The sequence below is a fragment of the Symphalangus syndactylus genome, chromosome 8 (genome assembly GCF_028878055.3).
Source record: "Symphalangus syndactylus isolate Jambi chromosome 8, NHGRI_mSymSyn1-v2.1_pri, whole genome shotgun sequence".
Taxonomy (NCBI): Eukaryota; Metazoa; Chordata; class Mammalia; order Primates; family Hylobatidae; genus Symphalangus; species Symphalangus syndactylus.
In genome coordinates this window covers 75,407,706-75,431,309 of record NC_072430.2, presented here as the reverse complement: position 1 = coordinate 75,431,309, position 23,604 = coordinate 75,407,706, and the positions used below count along the sequence as shown (strand labels likewise).

At 36.9% G+C, this 23,604-nt stretch overlaps 1 protein-coding gene across 12 annotated transcripts in view; it reads right to left on the bottom strand.

Annotated features, from left to right (window-relative positions):
• Nucleotides 1-1,611: 1,611 nt before the first annotated feature.
• DCAF17 (DDB1 and CUL4 associated factor 17) overlaps nt 1,612-23,604 on the bottom strand; it is a 71,016-nt gene continuing 49,023 nt past the window's right edge. For 9 of the 12 annotated variants that reach the window (XM_063644707.1, XM_055289690.2, XM_063644706.1 and 6 more), the window contains 6 exons: nt 17,690-17,832; nt 12,730-12,839; nt 9,720-9,810; nt 8,597-8,680; nt 6,494-6,649; nt 1,612-5,708 (listed from right to left, as the gene is read on the bottom strand). In XM_063644707.1, coding sequence (XP_063500777.1) covers nt 5,568-5,708; nt 6,494-6,649; nt 8,597-8,680; nt 9,720-9,810; nt 12,730-12,839; nt 17,690-17,832 — 725 coding nt within the window. In that variant the 3' untranslated portion in view covers nt 1,612-5,567. The other 3 variants (XM_063644705.1, XM_055289694.1, XR_008659562.2) reach the window with 3 other exon arrangements.

Genomic DNA, 23,604 nt, shown 5'->3' with positions numbered 1-23,604 from the left:
TGGTAATGGGTATGTCCTTTATCTTGATTGTGGGATAGTTTCGTTGCAAAACTTATCAAATTGTATACTTTAAATATGTGCAGTTTACTTTGGAAGGCCCAGGCAGGCAGATCAGTTGAGGTCAGGAGTTCGAGACCAGCCTTGCCAACATGGTGAAACCACATCTCTACTAAAAATACAAAAATAAGCTGGGTGTGGTGGCGCCTATACTCCCAGCTACTCTGGAGGCTGAGGTGGGAAGATCATTTGAACCCGAGAGGCAGAGGTTGCAGTGAGCCAAGATCGTGCTGCTGCACTCCAGCCTGGGTGACAAAGCGAGATTCTGTCTCAAAAAAAGAAGTGTTTACTACACATCAATTATACTTTAATAAATCTATAAAGAAAATTTAAAGATCTCTGATAATTCTAAGTAATAATTTGATTTTATTTGCTGACATCTTTTTATCAGATTTACCACCTTTGCAAAGTTGGTTATTCTGAGAAAAAAAAGTGTAGCAAAAATTCTTTATGAAACTCAAATTCAATGTTGCCTCTAATCAGGAATAACACTTGCATTCATGAAAACAAAGAATTAAAGGAGAGTATCAGACAAATATTACATGCTATTGCTGATCTCAATCCTCCCTTTCCTTGCTATTGTCTGTTAATCTCAGTGGGTTCTATCTGAGAGCCTAGTGTTCACGGCATGGTGTTTTCTAATGTGCCTATATAGGAGGCTGAGAGTCCCCCTCCTTTCCACCTTCACCCTTCCATAGGACTCAGGTTATAATGAGGAAAGGAACTGAACCTGCAAACTTTGGCACAAATTCTAAGACACTTGAATTGAGTCAAAAAGAGTATAAATAAATAAATACTTCTGAAATTTTGTGCACCTCTAAAATTTGAATATACTAATTTGCTATCACAACATATCCAGCCCAGAATACTACAGTTAGTGAGAAAAGGATACAGCTTGTTTAATATGCTCTCATATTAGAGAAAAAAAGTTCACCTGATTTCACCTGTTATCATGTTCATGATAACACAAACTCATAACTTTTGAAGAAAAAAGTCACCTTTCTGCTTTTATTACAATGATTGTTGTGACCTCTTCTCCAGTGCCATTTTGTCCAGCTGCAGTAGTCACGTGAAACGGTGGAACACGTGCCCTTAGAACCCAGGTTGTTCCCAACTATAATCTCCATTAAAGGAATCAGGGTTCTTTGATGAGCAATGTATCCCATGTTTGAGAAAGAGTAATTCAAGCTGAGTTTTGGGGTATCTTAACTATTATCACAAAGAATGTTTTCAGCAGTTCCTGGGGAAGGAAGGAGGTCAAGTTGACAAGAGGGTTGCTAACCACAAGTGGAAACAATCTGAGTATCAACTAGAAATGATTACACACCCAGCATAAATACTAAGATAAAGAAGACTAACAACCACAAATGTTGGAGAATGTGTGGAGCAAGTGGAAGTCTCCTACATTGCTGCAGGCATGTAAAATCGTAGAATCCTTTCGGGAAAAGGTCTGGCAGTTTCTTATTAAACTAAATATACACCTACCCAAGGACCCGAAAATTCCATCCCCAGATATTTACCCAAGAGAAATAAAGACACGTGTTCACAAAAGAATTGTCTAAGAATGTTCATAGCAGCTTTATTCATAACAGTAAAAAACAAGCAGAAAGAGCACAGTGTCCATCAACAGAAAGATAAAAAAAAACTGTGACATATTCATACAAACGAATACTCAGCAATAAAAAGAAATGAATCCCTGACACATGCAACAACATGAACAAATCTCAAAAACATTATGCTAAGTGAAAGAAGCATTACATTTTCTATAATTTCACTTATATGAAGTTTAGAACAGGTAAATTTAACCTTTGATATAAAAGAATGAAAACAGTAGTTATACCTGAGGGGTTGGGAGGGGATAGACCAGGAGAGGGATTTAGGAAACTTTCTGAAGATGATTGCAATGTTCTAAATTTTGGAAAGGGTTTGGGTTACACAGGTGTATATGTCTGCAAGAACTCAGCAAATTTATACTTAAGATTTGTGCATTTTATTGCAGGTAAATCTTATATCAAAAAAATTTAAAAAACTAAATAAATACTAAACTCTAGTTAAATAATATGCAGTTGAAGTACTAGGGGGAAGTATATCAGCAACTGCAATTTATTTTGAAATCCATCAAAAAGTACGCTGGATAGGAAAATAATAAAACAAGTAGAGTAAGATGTAGAATCCCTGTGGTCAGTATTTACAATAAAATTCTTTCAACTTTACTGTATGTTTGAAAATTTTTCATAATAAAATGATGGGAAAAAGACCTCAGTAGGTCTTATCTTTCTATTGTATGTCCCTTGTTTGAAATAAATTATTCTTTCTGCAAGATACAGATTTGATAGCAACACAGGGACCAGAAATTAGCTCCCTGGGATTCTAAAAGAGGGATGATATAAGTAAACATGGTAAGAAGGAGAAGAAAATATAAAAATTATTAATATGGAAGCCAAATAATATGAAAACTACTAATACTGATTTTATTATCACCACAAACAAAGGGAAAGTACCTTTTAATGACGGCTAACCATTGAATGAAGAACTACATTTTCTGTCAATTTATGTGTCACTTGTATCTTACCCAAATTTGTTCAAAATTTAGACACTGAATCATCAGTAAAAAACAATTATTAAGCACTTTCCTACATACCTAGTATTATAGTTGTTGGTATGCTATATATGGGATAAAATAACATGCATTGCCTTTTGAGAGCTTTGGAGGAAATTTGGCACAAGTTTATGCCGAACAAATCTGGTTATGTTTCCCACCTCTGCACTTACTAGTTGTGGGACCCTGGGCCAATTAACTTCCGTAAGCCTCACTTTCCTCATTTGTACAAAGGGGAAAGACAATGGCAGTTCATACTTCATGTGGTTATTTTGAATATTAAATGAGACAACCCATTTTACTTATACTGTATCACAGTGACTAGTAGATAGAAAGTGCTCAATAACTGTATTATTTAAAAAAAGAACTGTAAGACACAAAATTTTCAATTGGTGGAAGAATGTGAAGTGCCTTAATTTGTCTAAACAGCAATATCTCCTCACTAGGTAGCACAAATAGTAAATAGGATAGGATTTGTTTTGTTTTCTCCCAGAGTTGTGATAAATATTGTAAAAAATTAAGGAACAATAAGCTTGCTGCATTGATGCTCTGAGAATACAGAAACTTAGATCCAGGAGTACAATGCAGAATGCACCTCTTTTCAGCTTAACGTCTGTACCTGCTGATGGAAGCCACCCTGCTTCACCTGGGCTTGCATTAAACACTCAGAATTGTTACCCATAATGTTTTGTACCTGTCACTAGTACCTGTTAAGTAGGTGGGCATGTAGCTAGAGTCTCGAATTAAAATACCAGGTAAAGAGGGGGTTTAGGTAGGGCAGGAAGACATTAATGTCTGGCAGGTGGCAGAATGAGCAGCTGTGTGACACTGGTGAGCTGGGAAGCATGCTTCATTGTCTCTCGCTATGTGTGGTATCCAAATTCCCCACATTCTTTGCTATCTTCTGTATCTTTTGGCATCTTTTTACCACCTATCTTGTTAACAATCATGCAGCCTACATTCCCACATACTGTTGCAACTGGCTGAAACTAAGCAGTAGCAGCTGCTCCTTTTAGTTAGGGCATAGCTCTCCTGTTTGTTACACTGCCCACAACTCCTTACTGTCATTCACATGAGGTATATTTCTTGCCTGGCCTGGATGGCATTTGGACCCTGGTCTAGTTAGATTTAGGCAGTGGTGACATATTGGGGGTTTCTTAGTGGTAAGTTATATCTAGACCAGAAGTATTCCACCCTCTACCCCCAGCAAAAAAGCAGCCAGGAATTCAGATATTTCTCAAATACCTTTCAGAATAGATGAGTTCCTTACTATCATTTCATAAAAGGAAGGTGATGACTTAAAGGAGAAGGAGAAACTCAATAATCACCTAAAAAAAAAATCTCTGACATGACTGAAATCTTAAGACATCCTATTCTGAAACACTCTTGGAAATGGAGAATAAACATTCTACTTTTACACAGCATTGCATCTGCTTTGAAACTCACACAACATTGGTTTCTTTCTTTAGTACTTTCACTGTCCTCTTACCAGTCTTGTTTTTCAAGATGTAAGTTTACTGAGTGGGACTATTTAGATACAGCTAGTGTCTAATTGAAAGTATGGGGCAATGTCTAGCACCAGGGCAGAACTGGGAAGAATTCACATCATTCTTCACATGGCATCAAGCCAAAACTGAAGAAAAAAATGGAAATATTTTAATATAAATCATCCAAGCTAAAAATTCCATATTTTAACCTTAAACTTGAATCAGCAATGATTGTTGCTGCTGTTTCCTTCCCTTATTACTAGTTATTCTTTTGAGGTTACATCGGATAAATGTGCAGAACATGCGAAATGGAAGCAACTGAATTTCTCAAACAGGAAGCATAAAGAAACATTTTCTCCCTTTACTTGGGTTGCCTTTATTTAACATTCTAAAGAATGATTATTAAAGTTCAAGGATCATATTGAGATCTTTCCTAACAAAGAAGAAATAATGCTTGTTTCATAAGTAAGCTAAAAATTTTCTCTGGTTAATCAGGCAACTCCCAAGCTAGTAAGAACTTCTTCTGGGACTCTTTATCTACTCTTCTACAGGAAACAGAACTAGTGCAGGCAAGGGTACCTTTATCCTATTGCATAAGTATGAAAAAATTGCCTAAACAAGGTCAGAAAACTCACTAAATGAATAGAATGGTGAGATGAGAACATCCTTAGATACATTAAGAGCTAAACAGGATGCAAATCAGAAAACAATTTCACTTAAGGTTTGCTTGGAATCTTTTACATTAGTCTATATAGAAACACAAATATTCAATGTGAACATCAAGCCAGGAGAACAAAACCAAGGAAGAAAAGATAATTTGGGAACTAGAACCAATTCCTGATACTATATACAAATACGAAACACATATAAATACATATATAAGATTTTTAAAAACTGTGATGACACATTTTGGGCTCAAAATAATGTTCTCACATAACACATCTCATTTCTCATCCTTAAGCAAAGTTTGGTATAGAGGATATAAGATTTCTTTCTGCATGTTTACTTTTGTCTCTCCCTGTCTCTCCTAGCCTTAACAAACAAAATTCCATACCATCCTTTAAGAACCCATCAAATGACCTACCCCATCAATGACCCATCCCATCAATGACTTACTCCTCAACAATTGGAATTAACCTGTCCTTTTCTGTTCCCAGCATTTTATGTTTGCATTTACCACCTAGCTCAAAGCTGCAAAACACTAAACTTCTTAGAACAGTATTCTAAAAACCCTTCACAAAAAATGAAGTCCTCACCATCTTTTACAACAAGAGTTTAAAAAAGAAGTCATAGTCATCTGAAGTCAACACAAGACTTTTTTGGAAAATACTGGAGAATGTGCCATGCAGATAATAAAATGGATTGGACGCAGCTGCTGGGGTGTTTGGCTAAAAGTCTCTTAGGTTACAATTACCTCACTCTTTTTAACAGCTTCTGTTTATGGTTTCTTCTTCTTCCCCAGTGTCACATACCATCTGGTAAACATAGCAGCTGAAGACTCTGTTGGGTTTCTGCTCTATGTGTAGCACCAAGTCTCTGTCAAAGTAGACTTCATGGCTATATGTCTGTAACAAAAACACAATCATATGGAGTCTCCTTTTCATACAACCATATTCACTACTGTGTTACTAAAATGTCACAGTACCTATGCTAGGGATCTTCAAATATACACTTAGAAGAAAACAGTTGCTAGAAAGAGGTTTATTTTTCATTATTTGTGGATATGCAGATTATTAACAAAAAAGGCATTCTACAAAATATAGAGCATAAAAAGAACTCTGGACCCAGGAGTCTAAATACCCAGATTCTGTTGCCAACGCTGCTATTATCTATCTCATTGTGTGATCATGTACGAGTGGCCAAACTTCCCAGGTTCTCCACTGATAAAACAAGACCTGGATAAAATGATGTCTATTGTTCCTTATAACGTTGACATTCTATAATAGTTGAAATATCAGACAAATGTATACAAGAGCACCTGGGAATCCTGCATGCTTAGATATGATCTCTATTAAATAATTGTGGGGATTTATTACCGTATTCTCTTATTTAAAAAAATTTTTCCAAATTTATAATTGAAAGACAATCAAAGACTAAGGTAAGGAAAGAGACATGTCTCAGGAAAACACATGAAGTTTTATCTTTAAGGCCACTGGTAAGAATCCCCTAGTGCCCAGGGGAGGAAGGCTTAAGAAGTACTCTTTTGTCCTGTATATAGGACAATAACCTCTTTCACGTGGTCATTGGCATAGGTGAGTCTGGACTGACACGAACACAGTAACATCTGTTCTAATAAATGGCACCTATAAAGAAAAGGTTTACAACTTTGTATCCCATGGACTCTACTTACCACATCCCATGACTCCACTAGTGGAATGCTTTTAAGTAAAGTTCCATATTCATTACAGTGGAAATCCAGGTGAGCTTTTCCTTCAGCATCTATTTGAGTAACAGCTACCACAGAAAGCAAATCTAACTCATCTTCATAGTCCACAATTTTGAAAGTCTTTGGGATAGATAAAATAGAGGGAAAGGGGCAAAATCCAGTTATTCAGGCAGGCTTATTTCTGCATTTACAGTTTAAGTATTCTATTACTTACAAAAATATGGGAGAAGAATGAATGAATGGGAAGAATAATAGGTAGAAATGTATCTGTTTATATGCCTAGTAAAACATCAGCTCCAAGATTTTCAAAAGTTAAGCAGTATCCTACATATTTGATAAACAAAACCAAGTCTATGTAGATCTCAAAGTATAACTGAAATCCTCTACAGTGACAGCAAATCGGAGATTCTCTAAATTTAAAAGAGTATTCAACTGCTGCCTCTCACACGTGTGTTTGCCGATTCCTGGACAGGACTAAACACATGAAGCTCGGTTCTGAAACCTGAAGACTGCTCACTGAGCTCTGAAAGTTCTCACACCAGAAAAACATAGTCATTTCTAGAAGGATGGATAACCCATCATATACTATTTATGACTTTTTACCACCTTTTTAAAAAAATCCTTTTGGCTTTTTAAATAAAGCAAAAATGGCTGCTTATACTTCAGGGAGAATATTAGGAAATAAAATCCAACCCACAGAACAGGACTGGGACAAGAGGGTTAGCTATGGTAAAGAGAGAAAAATCCCAGAACTGTATCTCAAGGAAGAAAACCCGAGACTCCAAAAACCTTGCATGGAAAGCAGATCAGTGCCCAAGCATCCAGGATTGGACCACGGGAAGGTACATCTTGGCTGAATGCCTGGCATTAACTTTAAAGACAGGCATAGCATGTTTCCCTCAATCACTATGCACTAATTCTTCACCTATGTTTGGTCAAACTGCTCTCTAATCCACTGACATTTTCTGCCGTTACCACCTTAAGACATAAAAATTTATATGGATTTATTACCTTTGATTATTAAAATGTACTTTTACGTTATTTCCTTTTTGCCTTCACCTTACAATGGTCAAACTTCAAAGGGTGACTTCTTGCCCTGGTGTCAGTGATTTTATAGATTTTAGTCACTATTTCTTCAAACTTTTCCTTTACAGGCTAAAAGATTTTGTTTTTTAATCTCATGATATAGAGCATCTCTTATTTTGCTACCACCTCTCCCCCCTTAATGAATTATGCTACCTTTTGGAAATTTTAGTACATCTCTCCGGAATACAGTTTTATATGCAGAGTATGTTGCTTTCTTCTTTTTTCTCAATAGGTTTGTATGGTCCAAAATAATAATTTTTTGTGTGTTTTTTTTGAGAACAGCTACATACTGGGCCACCTCTAACCTATTTTAAAAGAAGTTCAAAAACTGTCCTTAGAAAGCCACTCTAATGTTTCTACTTAAAAATGGTCATACAAATAATATAATTAGATAGTCTAAATGGATTTAGAATTTACACAATGGTTTATATATTTAAAGCATGATCACTATCAGTTGATTTCATAAATACTTCCAATGCCTTTTTAAAGGAAGGGGATTAAAATGTATTAGCTCAGTGACTCATAAAACCAACTTGAAGATAAGAGCTGAACTGATTTATCATGCCCTCACATCCTCTTCCTCTGGCCTATGGACATTAACAAACATATTCAAGTCTAGCAAGTAAAAAATGAGGCAAAAACCATAAAGTCATCAGGATATAACTCAAGAATTTTCCCTTAACAGATTCCCCTAGAAAATATACACATCAACAAAACAAAACAAAACAATAAGCTAATCATGTTTTCAAATTATTTTGCCTATGAACTTTTCTGCAAATAAAACTTTAAGAATAATTACAATATGAAAAGAGAGGATGGTGGGGTTGCACTGGTTGAAATAGCATGCACAAGCCCACCCAACTGGCCAGCCTGGAATCCCTCAACCCCAACCCCCACCCCAGGGTATGGGGAAGTATTAATATGAAATTCACAATGCAAGGACACACTAGTTTGGTTTGTCATCTCTGGCCAAAGCAATACCTCTTGTTCTGGGTCATCATCCAGAAGGTTAAAACTTTTTTTTACCACCCGTCCAGAAGCTGTAACAGTGAGTACATTTTCATTCTATCATATGGAAAGAAATAAAAAGATATGACAAGTTCTATTACATGCAGTCAAAGGTAAAACTGTATTAACAAATTTGGTAAAACTTACCAACCCTTCTCCCACATCCACAATTCTTTCCTCAACTGAGGAAATTCTGAATCAGATTTCTGATCCTCCGTTTCATATTTTGAGACAGGGTCTCATTCTGTCACCTAGGCTGGAGTGCAGTGGTACGATCTTGCCTCACTGTAGTTGCACAATCTTGGCTTACTGCATCCTCTGCCTCCCAGGCTCAAGTGATCCTCCCAGCTCAGCCTTCCCAGTAGCTGGGACTATAGGCATACACCACCATGCCTGGCTAATTTTCTACTTTTTGTAGAGACAGGGTTTCACCATGTCACCCAGGGTGGTCTCGAACTCCCGAACTCAAGCAATCTGTCTGCCTTGGCCTTCCAAAGTGCTGGGATTACAGGTGTGAGCCACCATGCCCGGCTCAAAAATACTTTATTAAAGTTTTTAATGGCTAAAATGCCAGAATGGGCAAAAAAAAAAATTATTTAAAAGATTATGGATTAGCTGCCTCATTCACCTGACTTTTGCCTTAGCATATAGTACAGCAAATAAAAAGTGGATCTGTTTTAGAAATTTCCCTCCCCATAATTTTCTTTGTGGTCTTAATTTATACACTAAAAGAAAAGTACCATCTGGAGTTAAAGTATGGTATGTGATTTTTAAAGACTTATATATTACCCCAAATAAATTTAAGTTTGCACAATTAATTAGACCCAAAGGTTGATAATTCATCAATAAAAACTTAAAAGGAAACTCAGAAAAGAAACAGAAATCAGCAAAAGACAAACTCAATATAGTCAACTTTCTTTAAATCTCAAATGTACATGGGGCTAAAACTGGCTACCCATGTAGACAAAATGTACAGACTTTTATAGGGGCTGTGCTGTTGTTTTCTGCTACACTCAAAGGCAAATATATTAGCATATTAAGGTCTTATATAGAAAGACAATGATATATAAAGGATTTTAAAGTACTCTTGACTTACTTTATTGTTCTCCCTGTTGGCCAAAATGACAAAATCTTCAGAGATCTGATGCTGAGAACTATTATTTTCTATTTCAGTTAGCTTCAAAACTCTGAGAAGGGAAAAAGGATTCTGAGAATCTAAGACTTTAAAACACCATCAAAGTGCCAAAGTTTAAGTACTGAAATAAAACTCAACAAATAAAAATTATAGTAACAACACTGAGGTAGTTCTCTTGATTAGTCTGCGACACTAATAAGTGATCACTAAATGTCCATGAACTCCTTCAAATTCGGAGATTCTGTTAAACAGAAAAACGTGGGAACTGTGACAACAGGTGCCAATGAAGTAGGTAATGATCAGCTTGGTCAGGCCTAAGCTATTTTCCAAACTGGCTTAATGAAAGTTACTCTGAAGAACCTTATCTCTGCTATGCTGTAACGGGTCTCTAACATTTCAGCTCTAACAATTATAGCAGATATTTGCATTTTTCTTTCTGAAGTAGGATGAGATATCTATGAGCAACACTTAGGGTTAACTACAAAGAAATTCAATCAGCAATGAAATCTATACCTAAATAGAAACTAAGAGTTTTCATGATAGAATAATATTCAAAAACTACAACTGAAAATACTATTCTTTTTTCTTAGGATTGGTTATATTTAAAGATTTGGGGTTCTTGAGTGCAAATGGCTTCATGGATCAAGCCTATTAAGAGAAAATAAAATAATTTGCTCACCACCCACAGAAATCTGTTTACATTGTTAACAAGCTTCAAAAGCACAATGTTTTACAAGCTCAAAGTCTCAAATGCAAAAAAAAAGAACAGCAGAGAGAAGCAGCTATGTGTCCAGAGAGTGCTGGAAACCTCAGAGTTCCCAAAGACCAAGAGATCAAATAATAATTTAAATTATTCACTTAGCTTTTTTAGTGGCAATATTTTTAAATGCTTATATTGTAAAACCTGGCAAAAGGCCATACACTCTTTGTGGGCCTTGTTTTCTTAAGTTCAAACTTAAGAAAGCAAACATAAAATTAATGTGGGTGGTAACAAACATTAAAAGTAAGGCTTACTGAAGCGGAACCACAGTTTAAGATGTGTAAAAATAATCTTATTTCATTAAATCCTTTCATCTCCTTATATTAATAATAGATCCAGAGAAGTAGACTGATTACCATGAAGCATAAAAAATAAAGGCAGATGCTTCCCTTTGTTATTTTTTTATTTTTTTAGACACAGGGTCTTACTCCATTACCCAGGCTGGAGTACAGTGCTACAATCATAGCTCACTGCAGCCTCGAACTCCTGAGCTCAGCTGATCCTCCTGCCCCAGACTCCTGAGGAGCTAAGACCACAGGTGCCCACCATCATGCTTGGCTATTTTTTATTTTTATTTTTTGTAGAGACAAAGTCTCACTATGTTGCCCAGGCTGGTGTCAAACTGCTGGTTTCAGGCGATCCTCCTGCTTCGGCCTCCCAAAGTGCGGGATTATAGGCATAAACCATCAAGCCCAGCCCCTTCTCTTCTTATTCAACAAATACTGAGCATCTACTCTGTGCCAAGGACTATGCTTAGTGCTGGAGTTATAGGTGTCAGCAAAACAGACTCTTTCCCTGTCATCATAGAGTTTATGATACCAAATAAGGTATTTAAGCAGAAGATCACAAAAATAACTTATTTAAGTTGCCCTAAGTTCTACAAAGGAAGATGACCCAGTGGGTGCAATGAAAATATGATGAGCAAGCAAATCTAACAAGGCGCATCAGGGAAGGTCTGTAGAAAAGTGACATTGAAGCTGGGCCATAAAATATGAATAGAAATTAGGCAGGAGAACAGGTAGGGGAAACAGACTCCAAACAGAAGGAACAGGCCCTCAGTTTTCTGAAAAGACAACATGACTAGAGTAAACTGAGTTGGAGGAGGGTCTTTTGGACCATGCTAACTATGTTGGTTTTTATCCTAAGAGCAATAAAAAGCCATAAAAAGGTTAAAGCATTTGAATTCACTTGCATAGGTTTTTATATTTCTCCATGTTCTTAAAAATCATGCTAGCTGCTGAGAAGAAAACAGACAGCACAAGAGTGGATCCTGGAGCCCTGGAATGGGCTATTACTGTAGGCTAGGCTAGTGATGACAGTGACCTGACCAAGACGATGACAGTGGCCAAGGGCAGAAATAAGCAGATTTAAGAAATATTTCGTAGCAAAATAGACTGGATTGAGAGGATATATGGTATATATGTATCAGAGAAAGAGAATGCCTGTAAGTGTTTAAATGTATGTATATCGATGAAAGACAAATTGGTAAGAAGGCATCAGGAATGATTCAAGATTTCTGGAATGAACTTAGAGGAGATGTTGAGGCTAGTATATACATTTTGGAGTTCTCATGTATACATGATCTTGAAGCCAAAGGAATAAATAGAATCATGCAGAATGGAAATAGTGAGAAAAGAAGAGGGCCTATGACCCAACTATGGACATTCAACAATTAAAGTCTGGGTAGAGAAGGAAGAGCATAAAAGCAAACTAAAAAAGATAGATGAAATAGGAAAATATTCAGAACTGTGGTGTCAGGGATGCCAAATGCAAAGTGTTTAAGGGAAGGAGAGGTCAGTTTGTGGGAGACGTGTGTGCCCTGAAACCAATCAAAATAAAACAAGATTTACTTCAAACAATCCACTTCCTTTCCTGTGTCTAGGCTGTCTTTTAGAACAAAGACAAATACTCTTCTTTCTTATTAACCCTAGAGAATTAACTAAGACCTGATGAGAAAGGGCCAGTCTGTAATTCCCTTTTACTCGCATATCATCCATCAAATAACGTTTTCAAATTTAATATTTACAAACAGTAATGTTGAGTCTGAAATTATAAGTTCAGGTTTTCTATATGCCAGTCTCTGAGGAAGCACCCAACAACAAGCTAATTATTTCCATTAATTGGCTCACTAGTTCGCTGGCAAAAATAAAGATGCCAATAAATGCTACCAAAAGCTGCTCTTAACTTTCAAGTGCTAATGAGATTACTCACTTGACTTGATTTGGACCAACATGTATTATTCTACCAGAAGCATCAGGATGGAAATAGATCCAGTCAGATTCTAGAGAACAACAATCCATTTCTTGGATCCCATTTTTTGCCTGAAGTTGGAAAAAAGTATTAAAGACAAAGATTAAGGGAAAATCAAATGATTTTACAAATCTAACCCAAGTGATAGATCAGTAGGTCAAAGGTACATGGAAGAAAAAATATTAAGCAGTTAAAGTGGAATATATTTGAAGGCCAAATGAGGACATGAAAATTTGAGAAATTCTGAACATTTAAATTCAGAAATGTCATGGATTTGTTCTGTAACATACCCTGTATCTCACAAACAGGAGTAATAACACAAGAGATACCATATCTCAAGCATCTACTTTGTGTCAGGAACTGCATTTGATGCTTTATAGGCATTGTTTCGTTTAATCTTAATAACACTCAAAGGAAGTATTGAAAACTGACACACAAAGAGAATAAATCATTTGCCCAATTTTTTTTGGTGTGTGTGTGTGTGTGTGTGTGTTTTTTTTTTTTAAAATAGAGATAGAGTCTCGCTATGTTGCCCAGGCTGGTATCAAACTCCTGGCCTCAAGTGATCCTCTCACCTTAGCCTCTTAAAGTGCTAGGACTACATGCGTGAGCCACTGCACCTGACCTTGTCCAATATTTTGAACCTACTAAACAGCAGATCTGACTCTAAAATCCATGGACTTTCCATTATATAACTCTGCCATAATCATGCGCATGCAGTTCTCCACAACTTCTTCCTCTCTTCCCTATCCCCAACTATCTTTCAATCAGAAGAGCAGATAACAAAAAGTGAACATGTAAACAAACCTAAAGCCTCAGACATGGGTCACAGAATCTTGGATAAGTCAAATGTTGAACTCTAATATCTGAGGAAATGATCTAATACTGCTTAGCTTTTAAGGCAAGAAGAGATTTCACTGTAGTATATTTAGATATTAAAATAAAGAAAAAAACCATCTGATATGTTATCACGTGTACACAAATGTTTTACCTTATATCCAGGAGCACTAGGAACGAATACCAGCTTGGATATATTAACTTCACTGGCTTCACAGAAGTCATTTAATTTAATTTCTCTAATGTAAAATAAAATGATGCCATATTTCCTACTAGATATTCATGAGTTTTGAAACACTAAAGCTTTTAAATTCCGTTAGCATATATTGATAAGCTACTATGTTCTAGGTATCAGACCAGGCATTCATACCTCACATCAATTAAACATAATCTTTGTCATCAAGAAGCTTATAGTCTAGGGGGAGGCAGAAACATAAACAAAAAAGAATAAGGCAGTTATTGTGAGCTATGATTGTGCCACTGTACTCCAAAAAGTGATTGACCCACGCACCAGATATCCAAGTGAACAGAATTTTGGGAGTTAAAAAAAGGTTGAAATGAGCCTTAAAGGATAAGTAGAAAATAGCTACAAATAAGACACAGTAAAATCAAAAGTACAGAAGTGTTAATCGGCCAGGGGCAGTGGCTTACGCCTGTAATCCTAGCACTTTGGGAGGCCGAGGCAGGTGGATCACTTGAGGTCAGGAGTTTGAGACTAGCCTGGCCAACAAGATGAAACTCTGTCTCTACTAAAAATAGAAAAATTAGTGGGCATGGTAGTGTGTGCCTGTAATCCCAGCTACTCAGGAGGCTGAGGCAGGAGAATGGCTTGAACCCAGGAGGCGGAGCTTGCAGTAAGCCGAGATCGTGCCACTGCACTCCAGCCTGGGCAACAGAGTGAAACCCTGTCTGAAAACAAAACAAACGAAAAAACCCAAAAGTATAGAAGTGTTAATCCATATAGTATGCATATAAACATGAGTAGCAGATAAAATTAAACTGAAAAGTATAGTATCCAGCCATGAGACTGGAGAGGTAGGTTGGGGTTATATTGTAAGTGCTTTGTATGCCATGATTTATTTTTATTTTTTATTTTTTGAGACAGGGTCTCACTCTGTTGCACAGGCTGGAGTGCAGTGGTGTGATCTCGGCTCAGTGGAGCCTTGACCTCTTGGCCTCAATCCTCTCACCTCAGCCTCCCAAGTAGCTGGGACCACAGGTGCACACCACCACACTTGGCTAATTTTTGTATTTTTTGTGGAGGCAGGGTTTCACCATGTTGCCCAGGCTGGTCTTGAACTCCTGGGCTCAAGCGATCTGCCTGCCTAGGCCTCCCAAAGTGCTGGCGTGAGCCACCGTGCCTGGCCTCATGATTTTTAAATTTTTTGGAACATAATACATTTTATGTATCAAATCAATGAAAGAGTTTCAATTTTTCAAGAATTTCTACAAGAATCCTAATTATATCTAATAGAAATAGTGGTATTATTACATGTTACATAAAAGAAAATTAATGTAATTAAATATGTTGATTGAATGTAACCACTGAAATTAATGTGTCCATGATGGTATTAGCTCCAGATGCTCCTTTAATACAAAATATGCACATACTATACATATCTTTTTTTTAGGAGATTGTTCTCTTTATTGTAATATCTAATTAAAACATGCAAAAAAAGATTTCTGTGTGAAATACTAGGCAGCTTATTATCAGCTTCTATTGTTTTTATTTGCTCAAATGTTAGATCTCAAAGCTCAGTTTAATAGAGAAAGCTATGAAACATTTTCTGAAATCTTAAGTTCGGCTGCTTACATGTTTTTTTAGTTATCTACTCTTCTGACTAACAGGTGGGGAGTTATTAGGTATACAAATCATTAAGGCAATGTCACAGTGATAGAACTGTGATAAAAGGACTAAAAACTTCCCCTGAATTTGGCAGCTCTTTAAGAGTATGCTGAAATATAGATTGGAATAAATGTTATAATCAGTTATTATAGAAGGAGAGTATGTGACAAGCATGCTTGATATACATGTTGAAGGCCACTATTTAAAGTAATTCCTTGGAAACCACAGGGGATTGCTTCCAGGACCCCTCACAAATACCAAAACCCATGGATGCTCAAGTACCTTATATAAAATGGTGCAGTATTTGCATATAATCTATGCATCTATGCACATCATCCCTTATACCATCCTTTTTTTTTTTTTTCTGAATATTTCCAATCCATAGTTGGTTGAATCCACAGATGTGGAACCCATGGATATAGAGGGCTGGCTGTATCTGTACGTGTGTGTGTTTGTGTATAAAATAATAGGTACTATCAGTTCTTATAAAAAAGAATACATGTTAAATGTCCAGAATGTAAACTGTGCAGGATTTCACTAGATCCAAAGTTAAGTGAAAAAGAGATGTGACAGGTCCTGGTGGCTGAATGATGTCCACTCGCTGGGAGGTGACCAATCAAACCAAGACTTGTCACAGTGGAAAACAGCCCTTAGAGAGTCCTTTATAAAAGAGAATGTCACTGGGCTGGGCCAAATAGGAGCTGCCATGTGATAAGTATTTGGGGAAATGGAAGGGAACAATGCTCCTACAAAAGAAAACTAGAAGACACATTGTCCCCTGATGGCCATGACATCAAGGGAAGTGGATAAATGGACTCAACGCTATGCTGATCTGCAACATGGTAAAAGGTGATCTGTAACATGCGTGGTGAAAGGTGATCTGTGACTCTAAAAGCCACTGGAGCCAACAGTGACTGATTGAGCAAGGTCAGCATAAGGTGAACCTGCCTCAAAAAAAAAAAAGGCAAATTCTTCTGATATATCAAGAGGGAGGATCACTTGAGGCCAGGAGTTTGAGACTAGCCTGGGAAACATAGCGAGGCCCCATCTCCACAAAAAATAAAAAAGTAGCCAGGCATGGTGGTGCACTCCTATAGTCGCAGATACTCAGGAGGCTGAGGTGGGAGGATCACTTGAGCCCAGGAGGTTGAGGCTGCAGTGAGCTCTGACTGTGCTACTGCACTCCAGGCTGGGCAACAGAGTGAGAAGAGTGAGACTCTGTCTCTAAATAAATAAATATAAAATAAAAGTAGTGTTGCACTGACATGTCCATATGAAATGAGAAAAAATATCAACAATTAAAGCTTGAGTGATTTTTCTACAGTGCTAGCTATTCAGGAGGTTGTGGCAGGAGGATCACTTGAGCCTTAGGAGGTTGAGGCTACAGTGAGCTGTGATTGTGCCACTGTACTCCAGCCTGGATGACACAGTGAGATCCTGTCTCAAAAAAACAAACTAACCAACAAAAAACATAATCAGCAATACAAAATAAAAATGGAACTCCCCCCTTAACTCACTTTTTGCACTTATCACAATCACTGTACTTAATACATTGCATCTTATTTTTCTACATGTTTCCTTTGAGAGTATAACTTGAGGGAAGAGACTGTGTCCTTAGTCATGTCTGGCACATGGTAGGCCCTCAATAAATGTTTATTAAATGACAAATCAATGCCTAAGCCATTTTAAAAAAGAAAATAAAAACGAATTCGAAGGGTAGAAATTTCCATTGTTTTGCCACGTACCATTTCTACCTACTCTGCCATAAATAAGTTAAGAATATCCTTAAAAATTCAAAGTGCTTCAATTTACCTACACTGTGACCACCAGAGTTCCATCTGGTTCTGCTCTGGAAGGCAAAGAGCAACAAACCATGGAGAAGCAGAACCAACAACACATTCCACCAGCAATTTCAGAAGCAATGTGAACATATTCCATTGGTGATTCCCACTGTGGAGAGGTTTTACATGAGATTCCTTGCTGGGAGATTGGTGAGATTAAAAAAACTATAAAATTCTTGTTGCTATAAGAATTTTCAAATGTTAATGTTTTAAAATTATGGGTGATACACACAAATGTTTTCTATATTGTCTGTATTCTTCTGTATTTTAAATTGTTTGCAAATTGTTAAAACAAATGCATAAAAAAGTAATTCTTAGGAATGTGGACCTATTTGAGAGGTAGAAAATAAAGAATTTGATATAAATTTGCTAATAAAAAGTCTGATCACTCATTTACCAGGGAATTGTCTTTTAGGGCACAAATATGGAAAACTCCTTTCTGTTTCTTCTTATTAGGTGTGATGATGTAGTGCCAAGGATGGCCTCCAATCTGAAAAGCATTCTCCAGGGATGACACCTCAAAGAGCAGTGGTGGCATGTCTGTAGAGACAGGAAAAGGAACTCATTAGCTGCACTGTTCTGGGGGCTCTGGATTATTCATTAACTGAATTCAACCTTTCTTTGCATGCAACATCTATAAATTTCTATTAATGAAAAATTACTATGTTCAAGGAAATAAAATACAATCAGGTAAGGAGTTTATTGTAAGAAAAGAAACAGCCAGTCAGAACCTAAATTAGGCTGAATCAACTTTCTAGGTATCTGTTTTCAGGAGGTATATGTGGTCCGCAGGTGAGCAGAGATTAAAACTGGGCTAAAGGTGTTTATGATGGTAAGAAATGACAAAGTACATTTAATAAAAGTAGTGGCCATTTATTGGGCATCTACTATGTAAAAGACTCTGGGTTAGATACTATTTCCAACTCTCATAATAATCCTACAAGGTAATTAGGTCTAATAATGCCTTCAAATGTGAGGAAGAGAGCTTCCACATCCTGGACTAACAGGTATACTCAGGTATACATCTATCTTGCTTAAGATTTCCAGTACAGAGGACTATTAGACCCAATGAATGTAACCACTTAGGAAAGGGCCTGTCACAATGAAAGCTTTATTACAGGATAGTCACTACTACCACTATTATCATCAGACAAGTTAACTTTAAGGTAGTTCAGATATATCCAGTCGGTTTCTTTTGAAGACTGACGCTGTAAAATAAATTTCTCTTGGTGCTTTTTAGCACCAAGAGAAATTTTTAGTCATCTTCTTTTATCACAACTTTAAGTAGGGCATAATAGATCTATTCTTAGATGCATAAATAGAAGGTATAGCAATTTTAGAAGACCTGAATTCATTTCAAGCAGCCTTTAGGAAACACCACATGGTCTGTTTGGGCAGGTGGCTAACCTATGACTCCCTTATTTACCCTCTAACTTGAGAATTTAATTTTTAGTTTATGAGGCCACTACTATTAGTAAAGGGGCTTGTCTTAGGAAGATCATTCGTGTAAGAGTCACATGTTATATATAGAAGTGCATACTTAATATTAAGCATCTTCATAAGGACAATGTACTACTTAGAGCTATATATGGGAAAGAAAACAAATGGTTCACCCTTAAACAACATGAGGGTTAGGGGCACCAATCCCCTGTGTAGTCAAAAATCCACGTATAACTTTTCTTTTCTTTTTTTTTTTTGAGACAGTCTCACTCTGTCACCTAGGCTGGAGTGCAATAGCACAATCATGGCTCACTGCAACCCCCTCCTGGGTTCAAGCAATTCTCATGCCTCAGTGTAAGTATTACACAGCTTCCTAAGTATTACAACTTCCTAAGTATTACACCTGGAATTATGGGTGTATGCCATCACACTCAGCTAATTTTTGTCTTTTTAGTAGAGACAGGGTTTCACTACGTTGGCCAGACTGGTCTCAAGCTCCTAGCCACAAGCGATCTGCCTGCCTCAGCCTCCCAAAGTGCTTGGATTACAGGTGAGCCGCTGTGCCCAGTCAAACTTTTGACTTCCCCAAAACTTAACTACTAATAGCCTACTGTTGACCAGAAGCCTTACTAATAACACAAATAGTCAATTAACACATAAACTAGTATCTACATATGTTTGATGCACTCATCATGTACCTAACTTTTTCTTAACTTTTTCCATATTTCTAGGCTATGTGGTTCATCTGTGATTTTTTTTTCAAATTGAGGCAAACCTCCAAAAACTTTTCCTGTATTTATTGAAAAAAATCTGTGTATAAGTGGACTTGTGCAGTTCAAACCTGTGTTAAGGGTCAACTTTCATAAAAAGTGGTTCACAAAAAATCTTGAGGAAAAAGAAGAGACAGGCATAAACATATCAAATATATGTCAAGTGCTCATTTTTTTAACCTTTTAAGAAAAGGGTAATATCTTTAATATATAAAGGTTTTTTTAAGCAATAAAAAATATAAAACCCCAATAGAAAAAGGGACAAAAGGCATGAGTTGGCAAATTATAAGAGAAATACACACATTGTATGTGATGATACGGCAGATGAAGAAGAGAAAAATTATTAAAAGAAAAACATAAAATTAGAGTTTGAATTTGGGGTCGAAATCAACTAGGTATGTTATAGAGAATGTGAAATTTAATATGTAACGAATATGAAATTCAATATAGAGGATATAGGAATTCAAAATAGAAAAAAAATCAGTACAAACAGAGGTACTTAAAAAGAAATACTTTTTCCAGTAAATGCAAAAAATGACCCAAAAGTAGCACTATTACTCTGCCCACAACTCTAATGTGCCCTGCGAACCCAAGAGCCCCAATGATCTCTAATATTATTCTCAATGAAAAAGGCCTAAAAGTTCTCAGAGTAGCTGATTCCATGTCTTGTGGTAAGAAAATTTTATGATGGGTGTGGACAATCTGTTGTTTCGAGAAAGCAAGGATGTTTACAAGGATATCAGAGGGTAGTGTTAAAAGAGTAGGAGAGCCAGCAAAAGGGCTTCCACTTCCTACACTGTGAAAAAAAGGGGCCTTAAAAAGAAAACAAATATTATGATTAATTAAAATACTTTGAATCTGTGAAAGGTCAAATAATACCTTAAAAGACAATTTTAACATAAAGCATACAAAATAACTTTATTATTTATCAACGAAGAAGGGCTACACCTGTAATACAATATGATTTTTTCTAGAATTTTTAAATGTAGGGGATAATTAACTTGATATATTTCTTCTACTGAATAAATGTTTACTTAGAAAATTTGCCCAGGTGTGGTGGCTCACGCCTGTAATCCCAACACTGTGGGAAGCCAAGGTGGGTGGATTGCTTGAGCCCAGGAGTTCGAGACCAGCCTGGGCAACATGGCAAAATCTCACCTCTACTAAAAATAAAAAAATTTTTTTTTAATTTAGATATATGTTAAGTAAAATTATAAGGTATAGAACAGAGGATATAATATACTGCATTTGATGTAAGAAAGAAGATTAAATATTTAAAGTATGCAAACATACATTTGCTTTTTTTTGCAAAAAGAAACAATAGTAAGATAAACCCGAATCTAAAAACAATGGTTATTGATGAGGGTAACAGGATTAAAGGAAACAATAAAAAATAAAAACAGAAAGCAATGAAATAGAAAATGGGGCTGGGCACAGTGGCCCATGTCTGTAATCCCAGCACCTTGGGAGGTCAAGGCAGGTAGATTGCCTGAGGTCAGGTGTTCAAGACCAGCCTGGCCAAGGTGGCAAAACCCCACCTCTACTACCCAGGAGGCTGAGGCAGGAGAATTGGTTGAACCAAGGAGGTGGAGGTTGCAGTCAGCTGAGATTGCGCCACTGCACTCCAGCCTGGGTGACAGAGCAAGACTCTCTCAAAACAAAAAGAAAAGAAATTTCCAAGAGTGTATCTTTTTATACGGTTTCAACCTTTCAACTATATACACATTTCACAATTTCAAGAATAAACTCAAAAGGAAAACAGCAAACCCCAAAATCGAAAACAAAATGAAACAAATGAATCTAATTAGGTCATGCTGGTAGCTTAATCCTATAGAAAAATGATTTCAAATTGCCTTTGAACACATTACTCCATGTGTATACTTACTGGGCTGTACACTAAGGAGAGAAGAAACTGCAGGGAAATCTTAACCTTCACTCCATACTTTTTTTTTTTTTTCCTTTTTGAGACAGAGTTTCACTCTGTCACCCAGGCTGGAGAGCAGTGGCGCAATCTCGGCTCACTGCAACCTCCACCTCCCGGGTTCATGTGATTCTGCTGCCTCGGCCTCCCGAGTAGCTGGGATTACAAGTGCACACCACCACGCCTGGCTAAATTTTTTCTATTTTTAGTAGAGACAGGGTTTCACCATGTTGGCCAGGCTAGTCTTGAACTCCTGACCTCAAGTGATCCACCTGCCTTGGCCTCCCAAAGTGCTGGGATTACAGATGTGAGCCACCACACCTGGCCCATACTTTAGTTCTTAGTAGTAACACTGGTACTGTAATTTTAAGACTATCATATATATATTGCAGGATAAAGTTTTATCAGAAATCAAGAAGCTCAGTATGAGTTAAGAGAAATACAAATATAATCAAAAAAGAATGGCTAAATTTGGAAATATGAAAATGAGCTAATGAATTTTTGTTTTAATGTATTTCTCAGCTCTGTTCATCAAAAGGACCTAAAAGTAAAGATATCCAACTGCAATGAACACAACTAGATCTGGGTCTCTGTTGTGAGTTGACTTGTGTTCCCTCAAAAGATATGTTAAAGTCCTAACCCCCAGTACTGGTAAATGTGACTTTATTTGCAAATTGGATCTTTATAGATATAATCAAGTTAAGATCATACTGGATAAGGATAGGACCTAAATTCACTGACTGGTGTCCTTATAAGGAGAAAGAGATTTGAAGACACAGAGGGAGAAAAGCCATGGAAAAGCGAGAGGCAGAATTTGGAGTTATGCTGCCACAAGACAAGAAACACCAAAGATTGTGAGCAACCACCAGAAGCTAGAAGGGGTAAGAAAGGATTCTTTCCTAGAGCCTTCAGAGGGAGGCTACCTCTGCCAACACCTTAATTCTGAATTTCTAGCCTCCAGAACTGTGAGAGAATAAATTTCCATTGTTTAAAGCTGCCCAGTTTTTAGTGTTGCTCTCTAGGAAACTGATAGTCTCTAATGACGTTCTCTACTAAAATGGCCACCTATCAGAAATAGGAAAGTTAAAAGGTAAGCCTGGGACACATTATTGTTCTAGAAAGCAAGGAAATTCTCTAAGATTACTGGAGTGTGTCAAAATGGAGTTTCTGTTGGCCAAATTCAGGACAATTTGAACATCATTAAGAATAATAACTATTACTATATAATATTGGACAAATAAAAAATCCATCAGTCTATTGTGTTTATATATGTGTGTTTATCTGTAAAACATTTTGCTGGCATCAAAAGTGACTATTATACCAACTCCTTGCTCTGAATATTGATAATTAAAGGGAAGAAATAAATCTTTAACTTGCCTTTTGGAAGGAATTACAGTTTATCTCTAGTTGATGAGTTAAAGCTTTTATTTCTAGAAAAATACCAGCTATTGAAGGTAAAAGGAGTAACAGAATTTTAAAAACTGCCATTCTAGGCCAGGCGCGGTGGCTCACGCTTGTAATCCCAGCACTTTGGGAGGCCGAGGCAGGTGGATCACGAAGTCGTCAGGAGATGGAGACCACGGTGAAACCCCGTCTCTACTAAAAATACAAAAAAATTAGCCAGGCGTGGTGGCAGGCGCCTGTAGTCCCAGCTACTCGGAGAGGCTGAGGCAGAAGAATGGCGTGAACCCGGGAGGCGGAGGTTGCAGTGAGCTGAGATTGCGCTACTGCACTCCAGCCTGGGCGACAGAGCGAGACTCTGTCTCAAAAAAAAATAAAATAAAATAAAATAAAATAAATAAATAAATTAAAATAAAAACTGCCATTCTGCAAATCACATGACATAATTGATACAGGCAAGGATCACTAATAGTTACAGAAATATGCTATTTGTAATCACAAAATTAGAAACAAACTAAATGTCCAAAGTAGGGAACTGGTTAAGTAAATTATGGTTCATTTGTAAAATGGCATATACGTCAAGTTCTTAACATCTCAAGGAGATGCACACACACAGAGAACCACTTTTTCTCATAGTTAATACAAGCACTACATTTTAAAAGTATCAGAAGATATAATGAAAGCTAAGTCTTCCTTTGATCTGTATCTCTTCCGATTTATGAAGTTTTTATGTGTCCTTTCAGATATTCCAAGCAAATCCAAAAGCACATCACCATAGAT